This window comes from Mustela lutreola, chromosome 7, assembly GCF_030435805.1.
Source record: "Mustela lutreola isolate mMusLut2 chromosome 7, mMusLut2.pri, whole genome shotgun sequence".
NCBI classification, from domain to species: domain Eukaryota; kingdom Metazoa; phylum Chordata; class Mammalia; order Carnivora; family Mustelidae; genus Mustela; species Mustela lutreola.
Window position 1 is genome coordinate 8,326,602 of NC_081296.1, and position 24,090 is coordinate 8,350,691.

General features: G+C 51.6%; 1 protein-coding gene across 3 annotated transcripts; it reads right to left on the reverse strand.

The window, feature by feature from the left end:
• Positions 1-1,572: 1,572 nt before the first annotated feature.
• VPS33B (VPS33B late endosome and lysosome associated) lies at positions 1,573-22,654 on the reverse strand. Of its 3 annotated transcripts, XM_059179977.1 has the most exons (23): positions 22,199-22,432; positions 18,434-18,514; positions 18,020-18,081; positions 16,043-16,092; positions 15,780-15,847; positions 11,309-11,354; positions 10,210-10,304; positions 9,841-9,945; positions 9,155-9,251; positions 8,868-8,945; positions 8,586-8,659; positions 8,217-8,303; positions 7,942-8,032; positions 7,006-7,080; positions 6,685-6,749; positions 6,506-6,560; positions 5,291-5,337; positions 4,365-4,497; positions 3,465-3,538; positions 2,664-2,765; positions 2,408-2,483; positions 2,062-2,178; positions 1,573-1,952 (listed from the first exon to the last, which is right to left on the reverse strand). In XM_059179977.1, the coding sequence occupies exons 1-23, from the start codon at positions 22,292-22,294 to the stop codon at positions 1,873-1,875; spliced, it is 1,854 nt and encodes a 617-aa protein (XP_059035960.1). In that variant the 5' UTR covers positions 22,295-22,432; the 3' UTR covers positions 1,573-1,872. The 3 variants fall into 3 exon arrangements, with proteins under 3 accessions (XP_059035960.1, XP_059035959.1, XP_059035961.1); XM_059179976.1 differs by lacking the exons at positions 18,020-18,081; positions 18,434-18,514 and having other exon boundaries at positions 22,199-22,654; XM_059179978.1 differs by lacking the exons at positions 18,020-18,081; positions 18,434-18,514; positions 22,199-22,432 and adding an exon at positions 17,614-17,765.
• Between the last annotated feature and the right edge of the window lie 1,436 nt (positions 22,655-24,090).

The following is a 24,090-nucleotide window of genomic DNA, read 5'->3' on the forward strand; positions in this document are numbered from 1 at the left end:
CTGTTTCCTTGGTCACAGAATTGTTGTCTGTCACATATTCTTTATGCAGACTAACACCCCTGTCAGTGGGTGTCTTTGATCCTGCACACTAGCTTAACATAAAAATTATAACAAATTCTAGCTGGATACCTGAGGTATACATTTTCCTTAGAATACGCACTGATAACAGCACTCCTTTATGAAAGAATTGTTTTGATGATCCAACAACACAGATTTGGATCTTTTAGTAAGTGGCAGATAGGAAGCAGAGGGACTGGAAGGGACAGTCTTGCAAAAACCCAGGCAAAAAATACTCAGGATCTCTGGCATGGGGATGGTGAGGAGAGGATGAGCCAGAGGCATGGAGGGATAAGGGGTAGTGGAACCAGCTGAATGTGGAGGATTTAAAAAAAAAAAAAAAATCTGAGGTCAAGGTTATAATTTCTTTCAAGTACAAGACTTGGGTAGATGATAAGGATGTCAATTACCGGAACACAGGAGGAGCAGATTGGGGGATTCAAAGTGAGGACAGGAAGTTCAGTTGGAGAGTTTATTTTAGACATGTCGAGTTTGAAGGGCCTGTGGAATGACCAAGTTGAAAATACCAGCGTGAAACTCAGCAGGAAGAGGAGAGCTTGGGATCTGGAAGCAGCTGACAACAAAGGACAGGGAGGGGACAGGCAGAGACAAGCAATCCAAGGAGACAGAAGCACAACCCAGGAGACCACAGAACAACAACAAGAGTGTCGTGGAAGCTGAGCAGAAGAAAGGAAAAGCAGTTGTCAGGAAGGTCAAGTTAGAGGAGGACCAAACAGAGACTGATGGATGTGGTTACAGTACAATTTTTTTAAAAGGTCAAGGGACAGAAAGGCCACCAAAATCAGCAACTCGGGGGTGGGGGGCACTGGTGAACTTTTTAGCAGCACTGTTAGCTGATGCCCGAGCCTGCTCTAACAGGACGCAGTCCTTCATTCTGCAGTAAGAGACAACTGCTTAATACCAGAGTGCCTCCTGAAGTTGAAACAGTAACAAATTCATCTTTTCTAAAGTATAATGAATCAGGAGAGGCTCCTGCTGGCTCAGTTGGTAGAGTGTATTACCACTGACCTCAGGGTCATGAGTTTGAGCCCCACATTGGGCAAAGGTTTACTTAAAAAAATGAAATAAGATGGGGGCGACTGGCTGGCTCTGTGGGTTAAAGCCTCTGCCTTCAGCTCAGGTCATGATCCCAGGGTCCTGGGATCGAGTCCTGCATCCGGTTCTCTGCTCAGCAGGGAGCCTGCTTCCTCCTCTCTCTCTTTCTGTCTGCCTCTCTGCCTGCTTGTGATCTCTGTCTGTTAAATAAATAAATAAAATCTTTTTAATAAATAAATAAAGTATGATGAACTGCAGAATTTTAGAACCAGAAGGGTGCTTGCTGATCATCTTTCTAGCCCATCCCCCTTGTTTGATGGTTGAGGAAACTCTGGTACAGGGCAAGTTTCAGGAGAGAAGCAGACCAGGCCCAGACCTACGGCAGAGCCCAGACCACAGAACCAATGAAGCCCCCTGTGCTTCACTAAGAAGACGGAAGAGCATGTCGAGAACTGAACATGACACTGGAGAGTAGAGGCTTTATGGACAATGATGCTCAAACAGGATTTAGCAAAAGATACCTCCCCCTCCTTTTATATTTTCAGCACAAGCTGTACTTCATACACAAAACAGAGACCTATCCTGGGGGCCAGAAGTGAGCGCTGTCCTCAGGTAACTTCTCTAAATCCGGATTAAGTTCCGTGCTCCCCGGCTCTCAGGAGGGTAGTTGGTGGACACTTGGTTAGCAGCTGGGGCCACATTCCTGCATCTCGTCGGGAAACGTGTCCAGGGAAGACGTCGACACCAGCAGGGACAACGTCAGGCTTTTACCTCACTCATGGCTTCCATAAGGCGAGCGCTGTTCGTGACTGCCGTCGTCAGAAAAATGAACCTGTACCCTGTGGGGTCAAACACGCCAGCACACGGCACCAGGAACAGATCAGAGGTCGAGAAGCCTTCTGGGCACTGGTCTCTGTCCCCCAGGTCCCCCTTTCTGTTCTCTCTTACCTTTCTCCCTGCCCAGGAACCGGAGGGCCGAGATCTCTGAGAATGTGCAACCACCCAAGAACACCACCATGATGAGGCGCAAAGACTCGCTGGAAGCCTTGTCTTCCTTGGTCACGTCTGTGGGGGTTGAGCCACACCCAGCTCTTCCGTGGCGGCGCCCCCAGCACCCCTCCCCCCACCCCGGCCCCAGGTGGCGCCCCCAGGAAGACCCACCCCCACCCCCGCTGGCACCCCCAGCACCCCTCCCCACCCCCCGCTCCCGCTGGCACCCCCAGTAGCCCCCGCCTGCCCCGGGTGGCACCACCAACAACCCCCACACCCGCCCGCCGGGGCCAGCGCGGCGCACCTGTGAAGGCCAACTCATTGCAGTTGAGCAGCCGCACGACTTCGTCCAGCCCCTGCCAGCTCCGCCGCTCCAGCACCTGGGAGGCACGAGCACCGGGTGCCAGTCTGAGACCCCACCCGGCTGAGGAAGGGCCGGTCACGGCAGCCAGACTGTCGCCATCTCTCGTTAGTTAGTTACTGGAGTGGCTGGAGGTCGGGACAGGCCAGGGACCAAGAGAAGGCAGAGGGCGACACATGAACGGGTGGCTTCCCCTCACCTGCTCGATGAGTCGGCAGCTGAGGGGCACATAAGCACCACTGAAGACATACGCCATGTCCCGTGGTACTTTCAGATCATACTCGCCATCCACACGCGGGATCTAGAGAGCAAAGGGGGCTACGTGAGGCAGGTGACAACTCATCTCTCTGGCCTCGCACTCGGTCAGAGAAAAGGACCTTCCCCAAAGCAGGTTTATTTCAGCTAAAAGGAAAACCAGCAAAAGCCCTAAAAAAAAAAAAAAAAAAAAAAAAAAAACTATAACCAAAGATTAAAGCTTTTGTTCAGTACCCACTGATTCTTGTGAACGAACTCCCCCGGCTCCCCACGAAGGGCTGGGAAGAACGAAGCCCCACAGACGGGGACGTGTCTGTCACTGATGAGGCACTCAGCCTCCCCTCTGACATTTGGCCGCTTCTTCCGGTTTAATAAGTGAATGAATCTTTGTCTCTTGCCTCATTATTAAATTAAGCTCATGCTGGGGTGCCTGGGTGGCTCAGTGGGTTAAAGCCTCTGCCTTCGGCTCAGGTTATGATCTCAGGGTCCTGGGATCGAGCCCCGCATGGGGCTCTCTGCTCAGCGGGGAGCCTGCCTCCCCACCTCTCTCTACCTGCCTCTGCCTACTTGTGATCTCTATCAAATAAATAAATAAAATCTTTAAAAAAAAAATTAAGCTTATGCTATGATGCTACCAAACAAAAAGATCTTTATCAAAACAAAACAACAAAGAGATGTTGGGGATTCAAAGCTCTCCACCAAGGACCGGACCCACGGCTTCCTCATCCATCCTGAATCGACGTACCAAGTTCAGCTTCTTGCTGATGGCACGGAAATTGCTCCTCTTGGCCAGAGAACTGAAGGCATCAGTAATCTTTCCTGGGAAGGAAATCTGTGCTGGATTTCACCGAAGATCGACGGATTCATGACCCTGCCCCAGGGGACACCACTCAGGAAATGTCAAATAGTAGGACCTCGCAGGTAGCAAGACCACTCACATCTCAAGGCCCTCCTCAAAGCCATTCGCCTAAAATTCCCTGGAACTTGGCGCCTGGGTGGCTCAGTCATTAAACGTCTTCCCTAGGCTCAGGTCACAATCCCAGAGTCCTGAGATTGAGCCCCGCATTGGGCTCCCTGTTTAGCAGGGAGCCTGCTTCTCCATCTCCCACTCCCCTGCTTGTGTTCCCTCTCTCTCTCTGTCAAATAAATAAATAACAGTCCTTAAAATAAATAAATGAATAAATAAAATAAAATTCCCTCGAACTGATCAAGATACTCCCCACTCTTTGCCCCACCATGGTCTTCCTACAGGGTACCGTACAGGGTACCGGCCATCCACTCGGTGCAACAGACAGAGCGACCCGAGCTCACTGAGGGGTGCAGGCCTTGGAGTCAACAACCTGGGCTCAGGTCTAATGACTCACTGGGGGACCTTGAACACGTCCCTCAACCTCACTCAGCCTGTTTCCTTCTCTAGAAAATGGAGGCTATCAGCTTGCGTGCATGAGGATCAAGTAAGAAAAGTGTATCTGCTGGTCTCAGCACATGGGAAGTTCAATAAAAGGGACGAGCCCCTGGCCGCAGAAGTAGGAGCAATGCCAGAAGAGTGACCGATCCTCCTTCCCCAGCTCGTTTGCTCCCACCTGACGGCTGCAAGGAGAGGGGACCCCAGCCAGGGAAGGGGCTCCCTGGGCTCCCTGCTCACCTGCGGCCTTGTCCGTCACCAGCTTGCTCACTTTACTCTCCACAGCTGTGAGCGTGTCCCCCGGGGCCTGCTCCGTGAGGAGCCCCGCTCGCCGCAGATTTGAGAAGGTAAGCAGGTGCTCAGGGCCATAGCTCTGAAGAAAATGCAATTCCGCCATTTACCGAGCATAGGCCCCGCCAAGGTCTAAGACTGTCAGGTGACATGGAGGTGGGGGACAGAAGGGCTATGCATTCAGGACCCTAAAGAAATAACCAAACACCAGGGGCACCTGGGTGGCTCAGTAGGTTAAGCCTCTGCCTTCGGCTCAGATCATGATCTCAGGGTCCTGGGATCGAGCCCCGCATCGGGCTCTCTGCTTGATGGGGAGTCTGCTTCCCCCTCTCTCTCTGCCTGCCTCTCTGCCTACTTGTGATCTCTCTCTCTGTCAAATAAATAAATAAAATCTTAAAAAAAAAAAAAAAAAAAAGAAAGAAAGAAAAGGAAGAAATAACCAAACTCCAAAGAATGGGGGGAAAGCACGGAACAAGGAGAGGAGAGAGAAAGCCGCTGATGTCAGGGTGCTGGGGGGGGCTTCTCACATGAGGTAAGACGAGAAGACCCGGAAGGAAAGCCGTATCACCCCCATATACTACACTAAAGTGAAGTAGAGCCCCGGGGTAGGAACTCAGCACCCGGTCCACGGCTCAGTGGCCCCGGCTCTCCCAGCACTGGCCACCCAGGCAGGGACTGGGGGAGACAAGGGCAGTGGGGGGGTCTCTGCGTGCTGAGAGGCTGACTATCCTGAGATGCTCTAAGAGGGAGGCCAGACTGGGAACAAAATGGGGATGCAGACAAGAAAGGGGCCATTTCTTCTGCCTCTTCCAGAAGTGTCCAATGATGACCTCGCCCCACCCGGTTCCCTCCAGAGCCCATTCTCCTGGCCTCACCTGCAGATACTGTGTTTTCAGAGATCGGTAATCCTTGGGAATCAAACCTGAGGGTCCGGAACATAAAACAGGTTCGCACAAACACCACCTGAGCTGTCCCGAAATCAACAGCCATACCCACCTCCCCACCCGTCCACCCTCTTATTTCCCGAACATCCTTTATTGGGAGGAAGGATTCAGTAAATGTCAACCTTGCATCCAGCCAGTTGATTCTAAACTGACTCCTAAACTTAAGCTTGCTTATCAGCAGGGATGGCGGCAGGACTGGGGCCAGTGCTCCTGCACCATGCTTTACAAGCTACCGAGGAACAGGACAAGTGTTCGGATGAGGTCAGAAAGTGTGGTCTGAGGGGCGCCTGGGAGGCTCCGTGGGTTAGGCATCTGCCTTTGGCTCGGGTCATGATCTCGGGGTCCTGGGATCGAGCCCCGCATCGGGCTCTCTGCTCAGTGGGGAGCCTACTTCTTTCTCCCTCTCACTCTGCCTGCCTCTCTGCCTACTTGTGATCTCTCTCTCTCTCTCTAATAAATAAATAAATAAAATCTTAAAAAAGAAAGTACAGTCTGAGGTGCCATCCTCCAGTGACGTATGAAGAATAGGCTTGCAAGTCAGGGTCGTGAGCGAGTCATGAGGACGAATGGCACACGGAGTACAGCCGACGGTACTGTATTGGCTGGCTGGTGGGGAGCCCAGCCCAATGTACACAGCTGTCCCATCCCCATGCCATATAACTGAAACTAATATGTACCATCATGTGTCAACTCTACATCCAATTAAAAAAAAAGATGAAAGGGTTGCATGAACAGGTTAAAAGAGGTCACAGAATCTGAGCTTTTGTAAATGTTTATGAAATTGTTTGGCTGTTCCCCTTCTCCTGGACTGTCTCTTTATTATGAAAGCTTGTGGAAGGTAGCCGGCCAGATGGAACAGAGAGAGAAATGCCACTCTGAGCTGTGCCCCATGGTCCTAAGATGTGACAGCGCTTGTTCCGGGGGGCCTGGGTGTGGTCCTGCTCAGAGTCAGGACACTAAATGACCCTAGGTCCCTGGAGATGTCTCACTCCGAACAAAGACTGCTTTATCTTACAGGGGAAAGAATCTACGAAATTACTGGGAAATGTTCTGTCTGCTGGGATATTTTCTGTGTCATTCACAGTGATGTCTTCCATCCCTAAGGTACAGTTTTTCAGTCTGGCATCTTTGGTTGCAGGAGCTCACCGTTCTCAGTGATGGACAAAAGGCACATGAGGCGAAGGCTTTCAATAGGTGACACCTGCACGAGAAGAGAGTCCTGGAGAATTCAAGTTCCATGACACACGCTCTTCTCTCCTCTTCCTTCTGCTGGAGGCCAAGCCCCCGTGATACAACATTCCCAGCAACCCCGGCCACCTGCTCACCTGCCGGTCTATGTGTTCTTCGATGTAGCTGGTGCTCTCCCGGATGTTGAAGCCCTCCAACAGCGCTGCGAGAAGCAGAGGAGAGCCCGTTACAGGGGAGCTGCTCAGCTGTTGCCATCTGTGTTAATGGGTGTCTGTCTCTCAATCTTTCTCCATCCTTGTTGGGGGGGAGGTTAAGGGACCCCCCGGACTCCTAGCAGGAACCAGCATTCCACCCAGCCAGCATCAGCTGGAAAGAGCCAGAGAACATCTTTGCTGGGTGGGATGGTGCTGGGAGCAGGGGAAGCATCAGAAGGAGCCAAGCACGGCCCCCACTGTTACCATGTTCAGTCTTGATGAGCTCCTGGAAGTCCTGCTTGGTCTTCTTCTTCATTATGGATTCACAAGCCCCGATATCTGCAGATAGGACAAAAAGCAAGCTGATATATTTCCAGTTCTAAAAGGATATACCAGGGTGCCTGGGTGGCTCAGCGGGTTAAAGCCTCTGCCTTCAGCTCAGGTCATGATCCCACAGTTCTGGGATCGAGCCCCGCATCAGGCTCTCTGCTCAGCAGGGAGCCTGCTTCCCCTGCTCTCTCTGCCTGCCTCTCTGCCTACTTGTGATCTCTGTCAAATAAGTAAGTAAAATCTTTAAAAAATAAATAAATAAAAGGATATGCCTTGGGGTGTCTGGGTGGCTTAGTCATTTAAGCGTCTGCCTTTGGCTCAGGTCATGATCCCAGGGTCCTGGGATAGAGCCCTACATCAGGCTCCCTGCCCAGCGGGAAGCCTGCTTCTCTCCCAGTCCCCCTGCTTGTGTTCCCTCTCTCGCTGTGTGTCTCTCTCTTCAAATAAATAAATCTTTTTAAAACTTAAATAAATAAATAAATAAGAGGCTGCGCCTTTATTGTCCAGAAGAATAAAATCTTCTTCTTTTTTTTTTTTTTTTTAAAGATTTTATTCATTTACTTGAGAGACAGAAAGAGAGAACGAGTTCGGGGAGGAGCAGAGGGAGAGGGAGCACACTGCCCGCTGAGCAGGAAACTGCATGCGGGGTCGATCCCAGGACCCTGGGATCATGACCTGAGCTGAAAGGAGATGATTAACCGAGGGGAGCCATGCAGGCACCCTGGAACAAAAATTTCTTAAGGCAAAATGCAGAAGTACGTCTTTCAATTTTAAACAAAACAAGATCATTATTTCCTGGGGGAACACAGACTTCCCCCCAGGGCAGATCTCCTCTGTAGCAGCCCCTCGCCACCCCTCCCCAAAACCTACGGACACTCAGCAGGCGGTGCTCCTGTTTCAGTCCCTTGAGCTCCTGGGACACAAAGTTCTTCATCTGCTTGATGTCCATGCCCCTCCGGCGCTGTGGGAAGTCCCCATAAGGTCAGCCTCTCCCTGCCTTCACCCGTGAGCGGGCCTCACCCCCGCCCCAACCCCAACTCCTAGAGAAAAGACAGGGGCTGTCGTCAAATCAGAAGGGAGCCAAAGCGCAGCAGCCTTGGGAAACTGGGGACACCAAACAGAAGACCCCCGGCTTGGAGCCTCACATCATACTGAGCTTGCAAGTTCCGGGCCTTCTGGCTCAAAAAGCCGAAGACGTTGGAGAAGTGCTCGTTACGAATCTCATTAAACACCTGCAAGGGGAACCAGACAGCGACAACTTACCGGAGAGAACACTAACTAGTCCCCCCACCCCCAGTAGTGTAATGGGGGCACAAGAGGAGTGCCCGGCTGTTCCAGCAAAAGCACAGAGAGGGCCGTGCTGCTGTCACCAATGTCAGGCCCCAGCTATCATGCTCCGGGGTTTGCTCTTACCTGGAGGGGGAGCCGCCTCCCCCAGGCTCAGCCTCCCCTCCCAGAGTCCCGCCCAGAGTAGCCCAAGGGGGATCCACCAGCCAGCACCTGCATACCCTCACCTTGTCTTCGGCATTGAGTAGAACCTTTAAGCTCCTGTCAGAGGATGTGACTTCTGGGCCAAAGTCAACACTCCCTTTGAGAGCAGAGGGAGCGGCTATGAGGATCTCCAGGGGGGGCTTCCCTCCCCTCCCCTTTCCTGAACTGCCACTCGGAGTCCCCCAAACTATCTGGAAGCCAGCAGTCTGTTCAGAGTCCGAGGCTCTCCCACAAGCCCTGCCCCCTGCGAGAGCCCCCCAGGAGCTGAGGACCCCGCCCCCCCGCCTCACCAAGATGCCACTTACCACACTTGACACGGAAGGTGTCGTCCACCAGACCCTCGTAGACCACCTGGGAGCAGAGTGCCGTCACGAAGTCCACGTCTGAAACCGAGATCCCCGGCCGTGAGGGTCCTCCCTGACCTACGTGGCTACCCAGTTCACTCGGCCTCAGCTCACGGGCCTCCCCAGGGCCCAAGCGCCGTGCTCGCGGTCACAGCCCCGACCCGAGGATCCGAACTTGGCTGCCACGTGGGCCCGATCCCCACGTCTTCAAGGGTCCAGAGACGACAGGGGCGCTGAGCATTCTTTACCTCGGTCTAGGAGGAAGACATGTCCAATCTCTGGCCTTCGGCCCTTGGTCTCGCCGTCCTCCTCCTCCTCCAGTTTTCTCCACAGTTCGTATGACATCTGCGGGGACCAAGACACTCTCAGTCTCGTGTCAGGTCCCTTCTGCAGCCCACCCCTACCGAAGTCACCTCTTTTCCGTGTGACACCTCTCCTGCCCCCGAGAGGGCAGCTGATTATTAACACCACTACCCACGGCACTCCCATCTGCGCCCACCCCTTCCAGCCTCTCCTTGCTGACGAGGGACTCTCTCTGCCTCTGAAGACTTAGGAGTGCTATCCCAGAGGCCTTGGCTCTTGCCTTTCTGTCCGTCACACAAGCCCTCCCCTCTGAGGAACTCTTCTGAACAATAAAAGCAAGCTAGGGGCGCCTGGGTGGCTCAGTGGGTTAAAGCCTCTGACTTCGACTCAGGTCATGATGCCAGGGTCCTGGGATCGAGTCCCGCATCGGGCTCTCTGCTCAGCAGGGAGCCTGCGTCCCTGTCTCTCTCTGCCTGCCTCTCTGCCTACTTGTGATCTCTCTGTCAAATAAATACATAAAATCTTTAAAAAAAAAAGAATATAGCTCTTATCACAGATGCCCCTACAGTCCCCACTAGGCAGAGGACAGGTACAATAGAGCCATGGGGACCACAGCACCACACATGCCCACCTTGGTGCAGCGGCCAATTCCGTAGCAGTTGGGGAAAGGCCCGTAGAGGGTGCTGAGAAGGTGCAAGGCCTGTGCCACAGTGTTGATCCAGCGCTGGTCTCCTTCCTGCAGGAACCACATGGGCCGCAGAGATACGGCTCAGCCCAAGAGACGCATCTGGAAAGGGGCAAGCTGGAGCAGCCCGGGGTGGGAAGGCCAGGCGTGGGGACTGCCCAAAAGGAAGTCCTGGGGCTATCAGCCATTCAATCTGCAAAACGCTCTTCCTCATAATAAGTTATAGGACTCACAGGAGGGTCCATGTTTCTAACCCATGGGACCCCACATGTGTCCCCACCTGTCGGTGCCAAGACTCAGGGACCCTTCACTTACCAGGAAGTAGTCCCTGAAAAATTCTGGGAGCTCCATGCTCAACAGATCCACGTCAAGAGGCAGCAAAGAAAAGGCCCACTCGTCACAGCTCACGTCTGCGGGAACAGAGCACGTCAGCCACCCCACAGAAGGCGCCACGCTCCACACTGAGAGAAGGTCCGCCATGGTGACACAGGAAGGTGATGCAGGCCTGCCACACGCCCAGCCCCAGAACACTCAAAGACGAGTGACAGTCTGTGCCTCAGAGGAGTTCACAGTCGGGAAACAAAAGGAGACGGGCACACCACAGCCTGTCACGCCATGTGAGGAGACTGTTTTCACTCGAGGGCCAACCGGAAGTACCGAGGAAACATTTGCTGGTCGGCAAATACTGACAGAAAGCCACCGATGTGCGGGCACCAGGCCGAGCCCCGGGGGTGCGGGAGTGGAACGGACACGCTCCCCATCTTCTGCGAGAGAATGCCACTCTAGGGAGATGTCCACCAGACACAGCTCATCACAGCTGCGCCCCAAAGAACAGCGATCCGGAAGCACAAACACCCCAGGGATCCAACCTCAGCTACGTGGGGCGTAAGAAAAGTATAAGAGTAAAGGAAAAACTTCCCTAAAGCAGCAACATTTACACCTAGAATTTGAGTAAGATTGGGTATGAAAAAAAAAAAAAAAAAAAGCTGAGGGTGGAGAATGTTCTAGGCCACAGGAAAAGCAAGTGGAAGAGCCCATGGCTGGAGAGGGGAGAGTCAGGAGGGAGCTGTACAAGGTGAGGCTGAGGTGCCAGGCAAGGGCCAAGTGCAGAAGGCCACTGAAGATTCTGGAACCAGGGCGGGATCTGCAGCGGGGAGCACAGTGCTCAGGTCAGCGTGGCTGGCAGAATGGAGGGAGGGAAGGCAACACTCTTCCTTTGTGGAAGTCTCAGAAAGGGAGGAATGGCAGCACCTGGCACCCCCTTCAGCCTTCCCTTGAGGGCCAGTCCCGCTCTCCATGGTCAAGAACAGCCCCTCTGCCCAGGCCAACAGGCAGAGACGAGGGGCCCAGTGTGATTTCCTTCCCTTCGTCCCGCATGTTCCCCCCGTCTCCACTCACGGCCGCCTCCTCTCACCTCCGTAGACTCCCTCTTCCTCCAGCACCATCTCACACGCGTGAAACTGGAAGACAAGAGGGAGGGGTTGGTGACCACCTTCTTCTCTGTTCTTTCCATCTGTCTGGTGTCCCTCCGCGGTCACTGCTGAGAACAGCATCTACTGAACCCAGTGACGATGACAAGGGAGCGTGGACTTTTAGGGACAATAGGAAGGACCACTGGGACCATCTAGCCCAGGGCTTTGATTCCCTGCTTTATTTATGCATTCATCCATTGCTCTTTTCTCCCTGTGAGACTGGGAAGCTCCACAAAGGAGAAGGCATTTCGGCATCACTGAAGGCTGCGTCCCACAGACAGACGTGAAGCGAGGGCCCAAGCGCACCTCAGAAACAGGGGAGGCGAGGCAGGTGGCCGGGAAAGAGCAGGGGTGCAGAGGGAGGCTAGGGTAGGGCATGCCCAAGGGACGCCTGGAGTCACTAAGAGATCCAGAGAGCCTGCCTGGAGGTCCCTGGCACAGGGTATTTAAAGTAGGTGGTTTGTCCAAGAGAAGAGAACACAGAGGGACATGAGCGCTAAGGACCGGATTCTAGGGAACACCACAATTCAACGGGCGCACAGGGCAACACCTGGCGAAGACGGAAAGATGACACAGAGGTGGAAACGGGGACTCGGCACCTCTAAAGGCAGCAAAAGTCAGTGTCGGGAAGAATGGGCAACAGTGTCAAATGCCAGGGACATTAAGTAGGACAAGCAGGAACCAGGCATCACCGAGTTTGACAACAGAGCCCTGGAGGGACTCGATTTAAAGGCGAAGGCAGCGGGAAGGACGCAGGAGGAGTGGCAGCGAGAACTCTGGACACAACAGAAGGGAGAGCCCCTGACCGCGAGAAGATAAGAGGGGGAGAACTGCTTCGACGGGTAGACATGGGGCGCCCGGGGGGCTCGGCCGGCTAAGTGTCCGCCTCCGGCTCAGGTCCTCATCCCGGGGTCCTGGGATCGAGCCCCGCATGGGGCTCCCTGCTCAGCGGGGGGTCTGCTTCTGCTTCTCCCTCTCCCTCTGTCCCTGGCCCCTGCTCCTGCACTCTGTCTCAAATAAAGAAAGAAAGAAATCTTTAAAAAAAAATTTAAAATTTTTTTTAAAAAGGCGAGCTAGACATGGTTGAAGACAAAGCAAAGCGGGAGAGAAGGAACGCGGACATGGGGCCAGGGACACATGCAAACCGGTGGACCGGGAAGGGGAAGAAGCCGGGGTCACTTCCTCCTTTGAGCCAAGTGGGAAGAAGGCGAAATACTTGGAGGCAATGAGGAAGGAAGCGGGAGCACTCCTGTCCGGTAACGATGGTGACAACTGATGTGCATTAAATATCTGACACCTGCTAAGCGTCGCTGTTAGTATCTTGTAAGGATCACCTCCCGTGGTCCTCCTGATGACTCCGCGAGATGTGGGAGATCATGCTTCGGGCTCCTGATTTCCTTTACACAGAAGAATCCGATTCATCCTAATTTCTTTTTTTCTCTCTCTTTTTTTAAGTGGGTTCTACTCCAGGCTCGAACTCACAAGCCTGAGATGTAGGGTCACGTGCTCTAGGCCAGCCAGGGGCCCGTCCCTCACTCAGTTCTGTCAGTGAAACTAAAAATGTGCGCCCACTTTTAGTGCTAAATAAAGAATCCCGGAGCCCAGATTGCAAACTGCCAATCTCCATAATTAACAAAAGGAGTCTCAGGAAGACAGATTCCCTCTTCCCTAAATTACTGAGGGAGATTGTCTGTGATTTAAAATTTGGTCAAAGAGGGGCGCCCAAGTGGCTCAGTTGGTTGAGCAGCTGCCTTCGGCTCGGGTCATGATTCCAGGGTCCTGGGATCGAGCCCCACATCGGGCTCCCTGCTCAGCGGATAGCCTGCTTCTCTCTCTCCCCCTCTCCCTGCCGCTCTGCTTACTTGTGCTCTCTCTCTAGCTCTCTGTCAAATAAACAAATAAAATATTAAAAAAAAAATTTGGTCAAAGAATCTAAGATAAGATGTAAGATGGAGAAAATTCATCAAAATATCAATTTTGTTTTTCTGTGCAATAGTGAGGCTTGTAGGATTATTTGAAACTGTTACCAACTTGTTCTATTCCCTATTTAAACAAATCTCTCCTTGGAAGTATAATTTGAAAAAAAGGGGTTTTATAAGACTCCAAAAATGAATTCATTGCCACAGTTCCCTTAATAACATTTAAAAGTAACCTGTAAGTCTGACTGGTTATCTTAATAATCTCTTGCCCTGGGGGCACCTGGTTGGCTCCGTCAGGTAAGCCTCTACCTTCTGCTCAGGTCATAATCCCAGGGTCCTGGGATCGAGTCCCATGCTGGGCTCCCTGCTCAGTGGGGAGCCTGCTTCTCCCTCTCCGTTTGCTCCTCCCCTGCTCGTGCTCTCTCCCTCTGTCTCTCTCAAATAAACAAATAAAATCTTGAAAAAATAAAAATAATAATTTCTTGCCCTGGTAATGATGTTGTACTTGATATACTTGTATTTCCCAACAGGAAAACTAGCCACAAGATTGTGCTATGAATCTTCCAATGATCTTCAAGAGACGATCACTAGCTCTTTCTTCTTATTCCTTTTATGTGATGAGAAAACAACATAAGCCTGTAATTTCACTAGGTTTCCTAACAAACACTGAAAGTCATGTAAAAGAGGTTAACTCTTTGCCACCTGCTGCCACATAGATGTTGCGCATAACGCGAAGGGAAACAAATCAGAAAAAGACAAATAGCCCATGATTTCACTCATACGTGGAATTTTTTTTTTTTTTTTTTAAGATTTTATTTATTTATTTGACAGAGAGAGATCACAAGCAGGCAGAGAGAGAGGAGGAAGCAGGCTCCCTGCTGAGCAGAGAGCCCGATGCGGGCCTCGATCCCAGGACCCTGAGATCATGACCTGAACCGAAGGCAGCGGCTTAACCCACTGAGCCACCCAGGCGCCCTCATACGTGGAATTTAAGAAACAAAACAAATGTACCGAGAAAAAAAAAGGCAAACCAAAAGTCAGACTCTTAACTAGAGAGACCAAATCGATGGTCACCAGAGGGGCGGTGAGTGAGGGGATGGGAGGAATCGGGGCGGGGAATCGAGACTGCACTTATCCTGCTGACCACTGAGTAATGCACTGAATCGCTGAATCCCTGTATCGTATACGTCAAACTAACATAACACTGTGTGTTAACTATACTGGAATTAAAATAAAAAGTAAAATAAAATGTTCAGCCCTGTTATGTTTAAAAACATAAAAGGTAAGTACTACCATCAACTCCATTTTACAGATGAGCAAGCTGAGACCCAGAGAGCAGTCACATAAGTCACGTGAGTTGTCCAAGATCCCACAGATAGCAAGCGCCAGAGCCAGGATTCACACATAGTTTGGCTTCAGTGGCTCGGACTGAGCTACTGCTTCTACCTTCTCTAGTTTTTTGGAGAAGACTGAAAAAAAGAATCAATCCCCGTCCTTTGAACTTGAATTTCTATCTGCTCTCCATGAGGCGCGCACTCCCTGGGGCAGCTTTATGGGCACTGGGCAGGCCGTGGGCGTAAGGCCGAACGGGGCCACAGCGCATACCTTGCTGACGTGGGGGTGAGAGCAGAGCCTGATGCATCAGGGAACGGAGATGCCGTGGTCCCGGGACACTACAGCCTCGGAGAGAAAGTAGATGGAAGAAACCTGTAGCTCACGGCGTGGCTTCACTCCCCTCGGAGGCTCAAAGTTGGGGTGGAGTTGGGGCGCCTGGGTGGCTCAGTGGGTTAAGCCACTGCCTTCGGCTCGGGTCATGATCTCAGGGTCCTGGGATCAAGTCCCGCATCGGGCTCTCTGCTCGGCAGGGAGCCTGCTTCTCTCTCTCTCTCTCTCTCTCTCTCTCTCTCTCTCTGCCTGCCTCTCCATCTACTTGTGATTTCTCTCTGTCAAATAAATAAATAAAATCTTAAAAAAAAAAAAAAAAAAGTTGGGGTGGAGTAAGATGGTCTCTCAGCAGCTTTTTTTTTTCTTAAAAATTTTATTTATTTATTTGATGGAGACAGAGATCACAAATAGGCAGAGAGGTAGGCAAAGACAGAAGGAAGCAGGCTCCCCGCTGAGCAGAGAGCCCGATGCGAGGCTTGATCCCAGGACCCTGAAATCATGACCTAGGCTGAAGGCAGAGGCTTAACCCACTGAGCCACCCAGGCACTCTCTCAGCTAGTTTCTTGTGTAAGAAAAGGCCTTTCCAGAGGACACTGCTTCAGAAGAAGCAGACACAGAGGCCACCTGTCACAATTCCACACTAACTAGCGCAGCCTGAAAGACAGACCCTCTGCCAAACCATCACGGTGGCATTAATGACTAGACTGTGACAGGTCTTTTGTTCCGTCACACACAACTGGCTTCGGGGGAGACACAGATATTGGCCCCTGTCCCTTCCCCGCCTTCCGTCCCGATCGACCTTCTCCTCCTCCCACCAACCCACACTCACCTTCTGAGGGCTGAAGATCACTTTGTATTTTCGAGTCCGGCCAGCCAATTTGTCAGCATTGACAAGACCTACAGACAGAAGGAAAGCAGCCCAGAAAGCCACGGGCCATCTGTTAGACGTGAAGCAAGGAAGGAGACATCCCCTCTGAGGGGCACGGCCCATTCAGACCACCTCTTCTCATCAAAGGTCCTTATGGCCTAGGCCCTCCATCTTGGCCACCCTCCCCTGGGTCTTGGGTACCTGTGGCTTCATTGCATACTCACTGGCAACGTATCGCATGTTCTTGATGCGAGGCCGGACCAAGAAGCACAATCTGTGGGCAAGAGAGTTAAAACAAACAAACAAAAAACCTCAGTGAAGGGGCGCCTGGGTCGTTCAGTGGGTTAAAGCCTCTGCCTTCGGCTCGATCCTGGGATCGAGCCCCGCATCAGGCTCTCTGTTTAGACAGCCTGCTTCCCTTCCTCTCTCTCCACCTGCCTCTCTGCCTACTTGTGATCTCTGTCAAATAAATAAACAAAATATTTAAAAACAAACAAACAAACAAACAAACAAAAAAACCCTCAGTGAAGAGAAGTCCTGAAATTGGTAACAGCTGTTTAGAAGAAACAAATGAAGTCAACTGTTCCATCACTGGCTCTTCTGGCCAGGCCTACAGCTCTCCTCCAGGCCAAAGCTATGCCCGCTCTCTCGGCCGACCACCTCCCGAGCACAGAAGACCCCCTTCCGTACCCCAGACACCCGGGCACGGCGGCTGCTTACTGGCCCGTGGCGGCCCCGGGACCTCCTGCTCTCACGTAACTTACGATCTACTGGGCAAAGTCAGATACACACGCATGAAGTATACGGATAATCCAGTGTTAGAAACAATCGAAGAAAGTATATAAAATGGTGTTTTTCCAGTGGGGGGGGGTGGTTCATGGAGGTACTCTCCATGTATCCAAGAGAATTTTTCCTTAAAGGAACACAAACATTACTGCAGGTTGAAAAATATAAAAGATAAAAGCGAAGGCCAGACATGGGCTGTCTGTGACTATGTGCCAAGTGACTAGGACAAACACTAAATGCCATGGAAATCCAGGGGAGGAGGAAAGCACCCTGGACCAGAATGGCGACACAGGGCTTCAGGGAGGAGGCGGGGCGTCTCTCGAATGAGCCGTGAGGGCAGGAGAGAATGGCAGGCAGAGGGGATGGGGTGGCCAGAGGTCGAAAGCGTGTGCACACAGCTGGGGCATGAGACCGTTCGAGTCAGGGCGCCCAGCTGGCTCGGTCAGTGCAGTAAATGACTCTTTTCTTTCTTTTTTTCTTTTTTAAAGGTTTTATTTATTTATCTGACAGACAGAGATCACAAGTAGGCAGAGAGGCAGGCAGAGAGAGAGGAGGAAGCAGGCTCCCTGCTGAGCAAAGAGCCCGATGCGGGGCTCGATCCCAGGACCCTGGGATCATGACCTGAGCCGAAGGCAGAGGCTTTAACCCACTGAGCCACCCAGGCGCCCTGGCGTAAGTGACTCTTGATCTCAGGGTCAGGAGTTCGAGCTCCACACTGGGTGTAGAGATTACTTAAATAAATAAAATGCTAAAAAAGAAGAAAAAGAAGAAGAAGGGGAGGAAGAGGAAGAAGAAGAAGAAAGGAAAGAAAAAGAAAGTGTGTGTGAAGCAGAGGCTTGAGGGGACACAAGACAGACCGGGCTGGAAAGGCAGGGTGACCCTCGCTGCCGGCAGCCTTGGCATCTGCAATGAGCGATCTGGACTTTAGTCAGCAAGTAAGAGAAGCCCTGAAAGTTCTCGAGAAGGGCATAATAAAAATATTTTTCAAAGATCAATCAATCTGGGGCACCTGGTTGGCTCAGTCGTTAGGCGTCAGCCTTCGGCTCAGGTCATGATCCTGGGCTCCTGGGATGGAGCCCCCCATCGGGCTCCCTGCTCAGCGGGAAGCCTGCTTCTCCCTCTTCCACTCCCCCTGCTTGTGTTCCCTCTCTCGCTGTGTCGCTGTCAAATAAATAAATAAAATCTTAAAAAAAAAAAAGCTTAATCAGTCTGGCTAGAGATGGTAGACTGGGTCAGAGAGAGAGGAGGACAGGGAGGGAGACAGCGCGGATGGGAGAACAGGTAAGAGGGCACAGCGTAACCCAGGCGTGAACTTGCGGAAGTGCAGGGAGGTGAACCACATCACAAGCATGACAGGAGGCAGGTGTGTGGGGACCCCTCCGGGCCGGAGCCCAGACGCTCTCCAAGACACTCACTGTTCACTGGAGCTGACGGCTGGCTTGTTCTCTACCTTATACAGCTTGTCGACTTCGTGCTGCTGCAGAGGGAACCCAACAAGGCAGTGCACGTAAGTGCCTGGAAACCCAAAGCAGGACACAAAGAGGACTTCTGGAAGGGCTCCTCCTCGTGCTTCTTCTGGGAATCAAACTGCATCCTCGACCACTATCCCGCTGAACTTTCCTCAAACCGTCATCAGGAAAATATCCCAAAACCAAACAATTCAAAACCAACCCGAACAACAGCACCGATTCCCCTTTGCCCACCCAGTTCAGCTACTGCATTTTTCCCTGAAAGGGCAGCCATTCACTAATAATTTGCACTGTTCGTTAAGAGAAAAACTGCTTCATGAGAAGAGAGGGGCCGGAGTCCACTGGGAGAAAGGGTGGTACCTTCAGGATAGAGACGTTGGCGATCCGATCCAAGGGGCTCATGAGATCGGCCTCAATGAACAAGTCCTTTTTCCCTGGAAGCTGAAGAACGCGGTACCTTGGGTCACTCACAGGTGACACACACTCCCTTAGCTGAGAGCTTGTCTAGCCATGCACTTAGCAAGAGCAGACTCAGCCGGAAATGCACTGGGCATCATACTATCTACCTCAACGTCTCATTTATCAACTGTATCCACAGCGGTCCTTTCTTCAAGTATTTGCCTAGTTTGTCTTCCTATTTTCTGGACCAGTGGAAAGCTATTTCACCTTCTCGAAGGTTAAGTCCTCCTCACTTGACCCTCCTGCGTGCCCGTGACCTCGTTCGGCATCACTGCCCTGTTCTCCACTCTGCCTCCTAATAACCCCGATCGCCCACTGAACAGAGCCAAACCAAAGCCCCACTTAGTATCCGGCAGCCCCTCAACTAACTGCCGTCTCTTTTCAAGTATGTTTTTTCTTCTACTTGCAAAAATAACCCACATTCAGTGCAGAAAGCTGAGCCCAGAACAGTCCGAACCCACCCACCCACTCTCCCTTCCAAATATCTGCCATCTGATTCCTGCATCCCTTTGGGTGCTGCTGTCTGTGTGTCCAGGGGAAGGAGGGGTCCCACTGAGTGGCAGGGAGAGGGAAGTCATCAGAAGTTCTGCTCTGTCCTAGGCCTCGACAGATGGGTCGGGTGTCGGCAGGGATAGAAGATGGCAACCCAGCAAAGGCTGGGGCAAGAGAGCAGGCTGAGTGGTAAGGACAGAACAAGCAGTTTGGTTTCGCTGATGCGTAAGATAAGTGCAGGGTGGCAGCATGGAGGATTTTGCACCCACCCCCCCCACCCCCCCCCCGGTGGGGGGTAGAGGAACATCTGGCAGCATCTGGCAACATTTTTGGTTATCAGACTGGGGGCAAGGGGTTTGACTGCCATCTACTGGGTAGAGGTTAGAAATGCAGTGAAATATCCTGCAAGGCAGGAACAGTCCCACAGCAAAGCATCAACGGACCCCAAATGTCAAGGGACCCAAGGCAGGAAAATCTTGATGTAGGGGAATAAATGGTGGGATACAGGATTGAAACAGTCGACCGGAACTGGAGTGTGGAGCACCCCAACATCGGGTCACGAAGTCTGAAGTCGATCCTCTATGAACAAGGGAACAGAAAGCTTTTGCGCCTTGAAGCAGCCACTCAGCTGGAAACTTCAGTTGGGTAACTGGGCACGCACTGTGGGTACAGTGGATTGGAGGCATGAGAAACTGAGGCAGGGAGTCCACTTCTGTGGTTGAAGCAACAGTCCAAGCAGCCCAAGCATGAAGCAAAGACCGAGGACCCGACTGAAGCTGGTGGTGCCGCAAACAAAACTACGTTAAGGATACACGGGATGTGTGAGAGAATGCTCTAAATGACTGAAAAAAATTAACAGTGTTAACAGCGCTTGCACCTGTTTGTTGGAGGTGATTTTTTTCTCTACTTTCCCTTACCTTCTACCATCTCTATAATGCCTGTTATTGTATAATCTCTAAAGTCGGTGAGGAAGTATCTTGGGACTCGGGCGGGTTCAGTTAAATATGAGAGCAAAAGGAGAGTCAAAGACGATTCTGAGGCTGGAGCCGGAACAGCAGCGCTTGTTCAACAAGAATTTAGTCAGAAGAAGTCATTTTGGGGGCGCCTGGGTGGCTCAGTGGGTTAAAACCTCTGCCTTCGGCTCAGTCATGACCCCAGGGTCCTGGGTCCTGGGATTGAGCCCCGCATCGGGCTCTCTGCTCATCGGAGAGCCTGCTTCCCCCTCTCTCTCTACCTGCCCTCTGCCTACTTGTGATCTGGCTCTCTCTCTCTGTCAAATAAATAAATAAATATCTTTAAAAAAGAAAGAAAGAAAGAATGAATGAATGAATCAGTTTGAAGAGCAAATTATTACAGGAATCCTGCACCAGCCACAGCGAGTCAGCCTTGGGGGCAGCTCCTCCCGAGCTCCAGGTTCAAGTGCCTACCCTTGGCCTCATTTCATTTACTCTTTTCATGGGCTTCTCACCTATAAGAGGCTTTAACCCGCGTCCCTTTTCAATTCCTCACTCGTCTCAGCATCTTTCACTTGCCAATCGCTGTGCTACCACTGCGGGGCATACAGATGGGATATAAAATTGGGTCCCGGATTCCCTGAGGTGCTCTGAGGTTCTTCCAAGCCCCCATCCTCATCCCGACGGCAGCTCTATGCTTCTGTCTGCTGGATGTTACAAGAGTGATCTCCTCCTCAGGGACGCCTGGGTGGCTCATTCGGTTAAGCGGCTGCCTTCACCTCAGGTCATGATCCCAGAGTCCTAGGATCGAGTCCCGCATCGGGCTCCTTGCTCCTTTCTCCCTCTACCTCTGCCTGCCACTTTGCCTGCCTGTACTCTCTCTGTCTCTCCTACAAATAAATAAATAAAATCTTTTTTTTAAAAAAGTGATTTCCTCCTCGCATCTTCACTTCACCCTTTTCAAACCCAAACTAATCAGCACGTTCCTCTAATTCTTTTTTTTAAATTAAGTGTTCATATAAAAATATTTATTAAACACATGCTATGTGCCTGGCCCTATGCCAGGTACTCCCTGCATACACAGTGCTGAACATAACAAACATGTTCCCTGTCCTCGGGGACCTTCTAATCTAGTAGGGATCGTGAACATTAAGCAAGTCAGTATACACACAACATGTTACAACTACAGCAACAGCATTGTTTTCCTATTAACACAAGATAAAAACCTCAAACTCAACTCTGCTTCTCTCTCTACAATCAGTAATCTTTGAGTCTTCCTTCACTACGACTTCCCTTCGTTCCCACTGTCACTAATTTTGCCTCATCTGTGGTACCCAAACTAGCATGCCTGATCCCCATCTACCCCACTCCACACATGGCTATCAGAATCATCTCCATTTTTCTTTAAAGATTTTATTTATTTACTTGAAAGACAGTACAAGCCAGGGGAAGGGGCAGAGGGAGAGGGAGAAGCAGGTTCCCCACTGAGCAGGGAGCCCAACTCAGGGCTTGATCCCAGGACTCCAGGATCATGACCTGAGCTGAAGGTAGCAGCTTAACTGACTGAGCCACCTAGGCGCCCCCAGAATCATCTTCAAGTATTGCTTCACCCCATAAGTGGGGAAAGAAAATCTTCAGTGGCTGCCTAATGCCTACTGCGTAACTTCTGATTGCTGTCTTCCCTGTATGTGTCTTCTCCTTCCCTGGTTCCTCAACTTTGCTTCTACCAACCAGTCCTTCTGCCTGCTCCATCTCCAAGGAAAATACGCTGATTCTTTCACAACCAGCTCCTTAAAATTCCTAGATCACTCCAGCGAGTAATGACTGCTTATTCTAAATGCTTCCAGTGCCCTATCAGCCATGTACCACACGATACTCTGTGTGGGGTAATCCGGGTTTGAGGCTCCTACTGGAGCAGATCCTTAAGGACAATGATGTCCTAACCATCTTTCCATCCCCAGTGATGCGGGGCACGACTGGTGTCTCCCTCGCCTGTACCAAAAAGAAGTGACTTCCTTAACTCTCTGCCAGGTCCCAAGCAGCTCTTACTGTCCTCTGGTTTTCCGTCCTAAATGCTTCCTTTTGGACCTGCCCCAGAAGCTCCAAGGACAATACCAAAGGCCTGGAACAAGATCAAGGGAACTCCGCAAGGAAGAACTATGCGTCCAGTGAGTGCTAAACTGTAGGTGCAGAAAAGTCCCCAGGAGTGGCGGGCACTGACCTGCTCCAGCAGATAGATGAGCTGGTCACGAGCCAGCCTCTTGAGCATGGAGAAATCAGGCAGCTCCGGGGCGTCCGGCCGATGGGGGAAAGCCATGGCAGCGGACACCGGAGCGGCGAGGTGGAAGAAGGGCGACGCCCTCCACTCCGAAAAGGTCGGCAGGAGCCCGGGGTAAGCGCAGGGCGGCGCTCCTGCAGGCCTGGGCACGGTTCGAAAAGAGCCCCCGAAGGGGCCCTCGCTCCTGCGCGCGAATGAATGGCCACCTCTCGGTCGGGCAGCCGCGGCCTCGGAGGACCTTCGTCCAGATCAGCAGCCGCGGGACCGACCCGCCCCTCCCTGGTCCACTCCTCTAGCAGCCAGAATCCCTGTCTACGCCCACAGATTTCGCGGCGAGCAGAGAAAACCCCACCTCCTGCCGGAGAGACAAGCGACTTCCTAGAGCTCCCGGAAGTCCCGTGCGCTCGACCCGCGCTCAGCATGCCGGGACGGGGACGGTACCCGGGAAGGGACCTTTAAAAACGGAAGGCAAAGGGTCGATGTTCTGGTTTCCTACCTGGGCGCTGTGGAGCGGTCCCATCATCACTAATCTTTAAGCGTACATCCGATTCTCCTAGCTCGCGAGGGTTGGGCGCTTCTGCTACATTTTCAGAACTTCGTAAAATGGGTGAGACCCACTCGGGATCTGGAGGGCACTGATCCCTGGAGGTCTTGGCTGTCAGTCAAAGCTACCCCCACAGATTTAGCTGCCTTGCAGGAGCAAGACGCGGAGGGATGGGACACTGCGGGGGAAAAAGGGGAAGGCGTGAAGATCCAGTGGAAGCTAAGCCCCGCCAGCTATGACTTTTGGATTAAGGAGTTTTGACTCAATATCGTTCGTGAGGAAATGGACGAACTGTGGCATTTTCATGTAATAAAAATAACTGAATACATAAAAGAACCCAGATACAGAGTGGCATCTTTATGATGCCATTTAGATACGGTTCTAGAACAGGGAAAACTAATGGGTGGTGGAAAAAATTTTCAGGAAGTGATTGACTTTGGGGTAAGAATTGACTGGGAAGAGAAACCAGGCAATTTTCAGGGCTGATGGTAATGGTCTAGACTCACCTTGTTTGTTGTTTTGTTGTTGTTGTTGTTTAAAGCCATTATAAGGGGACGCCTGGGTGGCTCAGTTGGTTAAGCAGCTGCCTTCGGCTCAGGTCATGATCCCAGCGTCCTGGGATCGAGTCCCACATCGGGCTCCTTGCTCAGCAGGGAGCCTGCTTCTCCCTCTGCCTCTGCTGCCATTCCGTCTGCCTGTGCTCGCTCTCTCCCTCTCTCTCTCTGACAAATAAATAAAATCTTAAAAAAAAAAAAAAGATTTAAAATAAATAAATAAATAAATAAAGCAAGCCATTATAAGGGATAGACCCGCTGACAATACCTAAACTCACTAGTCCATCCTAACATCACATCATCTTCTCCTTGTGAGATGTATAGGAAGTACAAAGCTTCACTGATTGTCAAAAATTGAACCGGAGCAAATAAAAAGATGTAAATACCAGTTGATAGGAAATAGGGAGGGTAGTAGGAACATGACAATAAACAAACATCACAGGGATGAAATCTGCTATATTCGAAATACAGGAAATAGGGATACCCGGATGGCTCAGTCGGTTAGCATCCGACTCTTCATTTCATCTCAGGTTATGATCACAGTGTGGTCACATCTGGCTCCATGCCGGCCATGGAGTCTGCTTAATTAAGATTCTCTCTCCCTCTGCCCCTCCACCCTCTCGCTTTCGCTGTCTCTCAACAAATAGATAAATAAATATATATTTTTTAAGAATACAGGAAATGTATGGGTCAGAAAACCTGTAAAATAGGGGAATAGGGGTGCCTGGGTGGCTCAG